The sequence below is a fragment of the Pinus tabuliformis genome, chromosome Q (assembly GCF_031772625.1).
Source record: "Pinus tabuliformis cultivar Carrire ecotype Pingquan chromosome Q, CPIR1, whole genome shotgun sequence".
NCBI classification, from domain to species: Eukaryota; Viridiplantae; Streptophyta; class Pinopsida; order Pinales; family Pinaceae; genus Pinus; species Pinus tabuliformis.
The window spans coordinates 84,602,243-84,609,228 of NC_142296.1; the positions used below are offsets into that span (position 1 = coordinate 84,602,243).

Below are 6,986 nucleotides of genomic sequence, written 5' to 3' on the forward strand. Positions count from 1 at the left end.
TAAGTCCCTAAAGGTGTTTTTCCAACCCCTAAACGAACAAGGTCAACTAATTACAGCATCTCCCAGAAGTTCTCCATGAAAAACTACTCAGAACTGGTCAAAACAGGACCATTTCACCTGCTCCATAGGCAAAGTGCGTTGCATCACACCTGAATACACACACTAGGTGCGATGCATGTCAAAAAGCCCTTCTATGGGGTGTGATGGGCGAGAAGGGACAAATGGCAGGGTCAATCCGCAAGGTGGAGGAGCATGGAATCTTCGAGAAACCTCTCCTGTGACACTTGCCTCTCTGAATTCGACTAGGGATGAGTAAGAGATCATCAGTCTCCAAGTCGAATCAAGAACTATCAGAGAGAAGACACTAATCAAATCTCAAAAGCTGACTCACCTCCCTTGCAGACATCTATATATGGATCCCTCATCCCAGAGATCCAGAGGCTGGAACTTTGTATCTTGTAAGGAAGTGCTGTTGGTTTCTTGGTGCAATATCATAGTGCTAGGTGATCTAAGCTTTTCATGAGGTGAAGAAGGGCTTACCTGCTGAGAGGATGATGTTGGGTCAGAACAATCAGTTGTAATCCTCTTTTCTCTTTCTTGATTATCAATAAAGTTATTCAAGTTTTCCTCCATATTCTTGTATGATTGATGATTTATGCATTTGTGTAGTCAATGTACATCTGATCCTATATTGTTTATGATAATAGATCTATGTTCTTGGATAGTGTTATGCTGCTTTGATTCTACAGGTACTCTTTGAAGCTGGGTAGACAAGGAAACGAGTGGCAAAGACCTACCAGAAGAGAGAGGAATCGAGCAAGGAACCAACCGCAAGACAGAGGTTGGTCTCCTTATTCTTCTCTTATCTATTTCTCATAAAGGAAAATGAAAGTAGCTTTTAGTTTATTTGTTTCTAAGGTAGCTACCAGCCTTAGTGGGATTAGCAGCTCTGCATAGACACTATTCCCGATAACACTAGGTATGTGTTTTGGCAATTGAGTCCTAGTGTATTTTCTCATTACAGAAGATTATTGTTTCCTGTTTCACAAGCTCTGTCGCTAATACGTTCGTGGTGCTCTCTGTCTGTAGGAATTGCAGCTAAGGGCCTGGGATCGACCAGCTGTCGCTGTATGGTGGTTACCTTGCATGTCTTCATCGCCCGAGCGTTTCTAGGTAAGAATTACCTCCGGTTTGTTGCTTATATGACAGAGAATGAATCCTCTGGTTATTTCGGGCTAAGATTTCAGTTCTCATGAATTTCACTACTTCCTTTTCCCGAATTTTCGAAGTTAATCTAGATTGAAATGTTGTAATAGTTTGTCGACCGAATGCCATAGTAGTTTAAGAACTATATACTTTTCTCTGTCACATCAAAAGTTTTCTTTCCCAGCTACAGGTCCTGAAACAATGGCCGCGTCGGCCTAGTTTCCATGTTTAAGCTGTTGGAAAGTTTTACATTGATAAGACCTATGATTCTATCTTGGTTGATTGTTGTAATTTGAAATTGTCTGGGAATTTTCCTCATGTTCTAAGGTTGTGGTTCCTCATAAAATGTACTTATGATTTACTGGTTTGAATTATAAATGATTTAAGCTTTCTTTCTGTTCAATTTACAAAGTATTCTCGTTCTCATTTTCTGTTCGGTTGATGTGGGAAATATTTACTGTAGTACCCACAGGTTAGGGTTTTCCACTCATTTTATAGTTTATATGGATCTGTTATGACAACAATCTCAGCATTTGCCCTCTGTGATAATGGGTTATCTACGGTTTCACGTTGATTTTGTTTTAATAACTGGAAATATCCATTAACTCGCTCGAGGATTGTTGCAGGGTTCGCTACCCGTGTAGGGCTTTAGAAATCTTACAGAGTTTTGAAATTTATTTATCAGTATATCCTTTTAACGTGCTAGCCAGCATCACTTAGGGAACAACCCTTCTTTATTGCGTCTCTTCGACTCTCTGGAGTCTAACCCTAGTTATCTAATCGTGGGAAAAACCCACTTCCACATTTTAGGTTCCAGTGTTATTTGTAATTTTCATTTCTGTTATTCTATATTCCTTGTTCAGAGGTTTCTTGGCATATTTCTAATTTGCAGTTCTATAGTTCACTTATTCAATTAAGGGAATGTTTACTAGTTCACAGTAATTTGCTATAATAATATTTTACCAAACCATAAAAGATTTGTACATATTCAATTAAGGAAATGTTTACTAGTTCACAGTATTTTTCTATAATAATATTTTAGCAAGCCATAAAATATTTGTACAGTTCTTAACCCAGGGTTTTCATGGTCCAAAATAGAGAAATTCTCCTGTTTTCAAAACAGATAATAACTACGATAAAGGGGTTTCTAATGCTTAAGGTGATCCATTGGTCCCATTTCTACCTTCTTGTCTCTCTATTGGTATAAATATAATTAATTAACCTACTGTTATCATTTCAAGTATCGTTTCAGCATAGAGAGCTCCAGCTACATCTTTTCAATCCCAGTAAATGACACATAATTTAGTTATGTGCAACAGTTAAATTTCCATACCTGAATTTGGAATTCAAAGGAAGTACTCCAATAGAAGAGATCACCTTTGTTTTTTGCTGCTTGTCAACTACCTATCCATGAGATTTGTCCTTCGGGACTGAATCTTCCCCCAAGCGTACTTGCAAGAACTCTGTCTTCTGCAAGTTTCTAGCACACAGTGCCTATGCTATCTGGTCATCACCAAGCTTAACAATCTTTCCCTTACCGTCTGTCATTACAGCATGGTTCTTTCCTACCCCCACTTCCTTTTCTTGGAAGCATTACACAGTTAGGGGAGGTAGTTAGGGTTTTATTGGCAACTATTTTTTTCTAACTTCCTCCCATGAGCATTTACGAGATCTGTTGATACTCTAATCATTTCTCATTTTTCAATAGTTAACAATATTATTCAATTCAACCAGTAATAACAATAATTATTCAGTTTGTTCTTACTGTGGTAAAATAAAATATTTACAGGTTTACCTGGGGCATTACATCTCTCCCTCCTGAAATCAAACATCGTCTCGATGTTTTCCATCCGAAAACAACCCTGGATAAGCTTCCCTCATGAGTTGTTCATCCTCCCAGGTGGCTTCATCTGGCCCAAAGTGCCGCCATTGCACTTTAACCTGGGCGATGGCTCGTTTCCACAGAATTACTTCTCTCCGATCGAGTATATTTAGCGGCTCAACCAAGAATTCTCCTTTCGGCTCGACTTGAAAAACACAGTACTTAAGTCAATTTTCCTTTAGCGACAAATTTGATTGGCCTACCTAAGACACTTTCTTACCTCTATGTCATGCTAACTGACTATGTGCTTAGGATCATAAATGTATTTTTTTTAACACTGACACATGGAAGACATTGTGGACCCGAATATGACTTGGCAGGGTGAGTTGGTATGCCACTGGCCCAACTCTTTCTAAGATTTGGAACGGTCCACAAAATCGGGGTGCCAGCTTGGTGCACCCACTCCATTGTAAAGTACTCCTTTTAGCTCGAATTCTCACATACATATGATCTCCTAATTGGTATTCTGTAAAATTTCTCTTTCGGTCTGCGAAGCTCTTTTGCCTATCTTGGGCTGCCTTTAAATTGGATTGCACCTTCTTGACCATTCTTCCATCTCATTTAACATTTCAGGTCCCAGCATAAGTTTGTCCTCTGGTCCCCCCCAACTGGAGGGTGTATGGCATTTTTGTCCGTATAACACTTCAAATGGGCTCATCTGCAGGGATGTATGATAGCCATTGTTGTATGGAAAGTCCACCAAGTGCAAATAGTCTTCCCACCTGGATGGTTGCTACATTACATATGATCTTAGCATATCTTCTACCACCTAATTCACGTGTTCTGTTTGTCCATCGGTCTGAGGATGATAAGCGGTACTGAAATTTAATTGGGTCCCCAATCCCTCAAACAGAGTTCTCCAAAAGGCTGATGTAAATTTTACATCACAATAAAAAATTATAGTTTTTGGTAACTCGTGTCGCCTAAAAATGTTTTGCATAAAAATGTTGGCAATTTGTGCCGCCTTGAAAGTGGACTATATTGGTATAAATTGTGATGATTTTCTTAATTTGTCTACTAACCACCATGATGGAGTCGTTGTTTCTCTTGGATTTGGGTAATCTGGTTATAAAATCCATAGAGATGGTCTCCCATTTCCACTCCGGAATTGGTAGCGGCTGCAATAATCCAGCAGGGTGTTGATGCTCTATTTTGACTTGTTGGCATTCCAAGCAACGCGCCAAATACTCTGCTACCTCTTTCTTCATGCTCTGCTAGTAGTACTCCTTCCGAAGTGCTGTAATCAACTTTTGGTACCCCGGGTGTCCTGCATAAGGACTCTTATGAAATTCATCTAAAATCACTTTTTTAATGTTACCTTGGTTGGGTACATATAGTCTCTTTTTGTAACTCAGCAGGCCAGTAGCATCCATCGCATATCCTTGCTGATATTCGCAACTGGTTGGGTTTTGAACTTGTTGTCCTATTTGCTGATAATTCTGATCTTGCTCTGTTGCATTTTTAATCATCTCATTGAGAGTAGTCTGCCCTTCACTGCAAGCAATTTCGTAGAGGCAATGTACCTTCTGACTTAAAGCATCAGCTACCCGGTTTTCTTTACCCTTCAAATGTTTAATCTCAAAATCAAACCCGCTTAGGAAATCCATACACTGTGCCTACCCAACATTTAAGGTAGGCTAATTGAAATAACTAGTCAAGCTGTGATGGTCTGTCATCAACAAAAATTTCTTTCCCATTAGATAGTGATGCCACATCTTTAAAGCATGAATGACAGCAGCCAGCTCCAAATCATAAGCGAAATATTTCTGTTCATGCTCTTTTAGTTTTCTGGATTCATAGGCGATTACTTTACCTTCTTGCATCAATACTCCTCCTACTCCTTCCTTACTCGCGTCTATGCACACCACATAGTCCTTCCCTGGGTCTGCTATGCTTAATATAGGCGCGGTGGTGAGCAGATGCTTGAGCTGTTCAAAACTTTTTTGGCATTCTGCGGTCCATTTAAAAGTTTTTCCCTTTTGCTGCAGGGAAGTGATAGGATAAGCCACTCTTGAAAATCCTTCCACAAACCGCCTATAGTAACCTGCTAATCCCATGAAGGATCTTATATCCACTATGTCCTTCGGCACTGGCCATTCCATTATGGTCCTTATCTTCTCGGGGTCCACAACGATTCCATCTTTAGTGATAATATGTCCCAAGTATTGAATTTGTTCCTTAAAGAAGTCACACTTGCTATACTTGGCGTATAATTAATGTTCCCGGAGGGTTTGCAGTACCAGCTTGAGGTGTTCCTTGTGTTCTTCAATATTCCGGGAATATATCAGTGTATCATCAATAAAAATTAACACAAACTTGTCTAAATACTGATGAAATATGTTGTTCATTAAGCACATAAAGGTCGTAGGGGCATTGGTTAACCCAAAGGGTAGTACCACGAACTCGTAGTGTCCATAGCGAGTTCTAAAGGCAATTTTGGCTATGTCCTCCTCTATGATTCTGATCTCGTGGTACCCTGATCGCAAACAAATTTTTGAGAACATCGTTGCTCCTTTTACTTGGTCAAAAAGTTCATTAATATGGGGTAAAGGATACTTATTCTTAATTGTCAATTTAATCAATTGTTGACAGTCCATGCAGATACGAAGGGTCCCATCCTTCTTCTTGACGAACAGCACGAGAGCTCCCCAGGGTGACACACTAGGATGGATGTAATTTTTATCCAACAACTCCTGCAATTGCATTTTCAGTTCTGTTAATTCCGGTGTGCTCATCTGATAAGGCGCCTGGGACACTGGGGCTACTCCTGGCATCAATTCAATAGTAAAATCTATGTCTCTCTTGGATGGTAGTCCTGGTATCTCTTCAGGGAACACGTCTGCAAATTCTTGAACCACTGGAATACTTTCCAAAGTGGCAATCTTGTCCTTTGAGTTGGCATAACCAACTTGAATGGCATAAACATAACATCCTTTCCTGATGCACTTTGCCAATTGAGAGGTAGTTATTGGCTGAATCTGCACCAACCTCAGAATACCTTGCATCTTCTACTTTTCCCCTAGTTCATTTTCGTAACAGATTTTTTTTGTTCTATAGTTTATAATGGACCAACGTCTTTCCAACTAGTCCATGCCTATCAACACATCATATGATCCAAGGCGAAGTATGTTTAAATCTGCCATCAAAGGCTAGCCTGCTATCTTTAGTGGGTAGTTATTGACCTTGGATAACACATGCCTCTTTGCCCCTGTCGCCAGCTAAACTAGCCAAGGGTTTTTAAATTTGATAAATTGTAATTTACATTTTTTCACAACCTTAGGACTAAGATAGCTTAATGTAGCTCCAGGGTCAATTAAAACAGATACAGTTTGATCAAAGATCTTACCTTCAAACTCCACCATAGTCGGCTGATATTCTGCTTGATGATCTTCGAGAGCAACATTAATTTTTGGTATACTCCAGGCCACGTCACCTACCGTAGATGCTTCATGGATCTGTGAAACCTATCCAGCACCCTTTCGATGAGGACAGTTCTTAACGTAATGTGGCCCGCCACAACCCCAGCATTGCACTAGAGGTCTCGCTGTCCCTTCGTTGTCAACTTTACTAGATTGCTCACTGAATCTGGATTCAGTGGGTGGCTTCAGTTTGAGTTGGTTTTTAGGCAGGTTCCTGTTGTTTTGCCCTTTGGAAAATCCTTTGCTAAAACTACCATGATTCCCCTTGGTGCCTACAGCCATCTTATTACCCTTCTTATCAGTCCACCGCTTTCCCAGCATTTCTCCCTTCTGCTTGCTTTGTTGATAGCATATCCTGGCCTTTCGTATAACCTCATCCATCATTTTTGGGTTATCAAACTCAATCGTTTCCTTCATCGCGAAGGGTAAACTGTTGATGAACCGCTATACTTTAACCTTTTCCCCCTGTATGTAATGTA

The 6,986-nt window shown here is 40.0% G+C and overlaps 1 protein-coding gene across 1 annotated transcript; it reads right to left on the minus strand.

The window, feature by feature from the left end:
* Positions 1-4,302: 4,302 nt before the first annotated feature.
* On the minus strand, positions 4,303-6,450 carry LOC149218370 (uncharacterized). Its single transcript, XM_089386541.1, has 4 exons — positions 6,435-6,450; positions 5,485-5,564; positions 4,822-5,016; positions 4,303-4,704 (listed from the first exon to the last, which is right to left on the minus strand). The coding sequence occupies exons 1-4, from the start codon at positions 6,448-6,450 to the stop codon at positions 4,303-4,305; spliced, it is 693 nt and encodes a 230-aa protein (XP_089242667.1).
* Positions 6,451-6,986: the final 536 nt, after the last annotated feature.

Bases quoted from the DNA above. Each gene is read 5' to 3' on its own strand.
- LOC149218370 (XM_089386541.1), bottom strand. The intron at 5,017-5,484 runs GTACTACCCTTT...AGTTTTGAACAG, and splicing joins ATGGACACTACGAGTTCGTG to CTCAAGCATCTGCTCACCAC. The intron at 4,705-4,821 runs GTCATTCATGCT...AATGTTGGGTAG, and splicing joins ATGATTTGGAGCTGGCTGCT to GCACAGTGTATGGATTTCCT.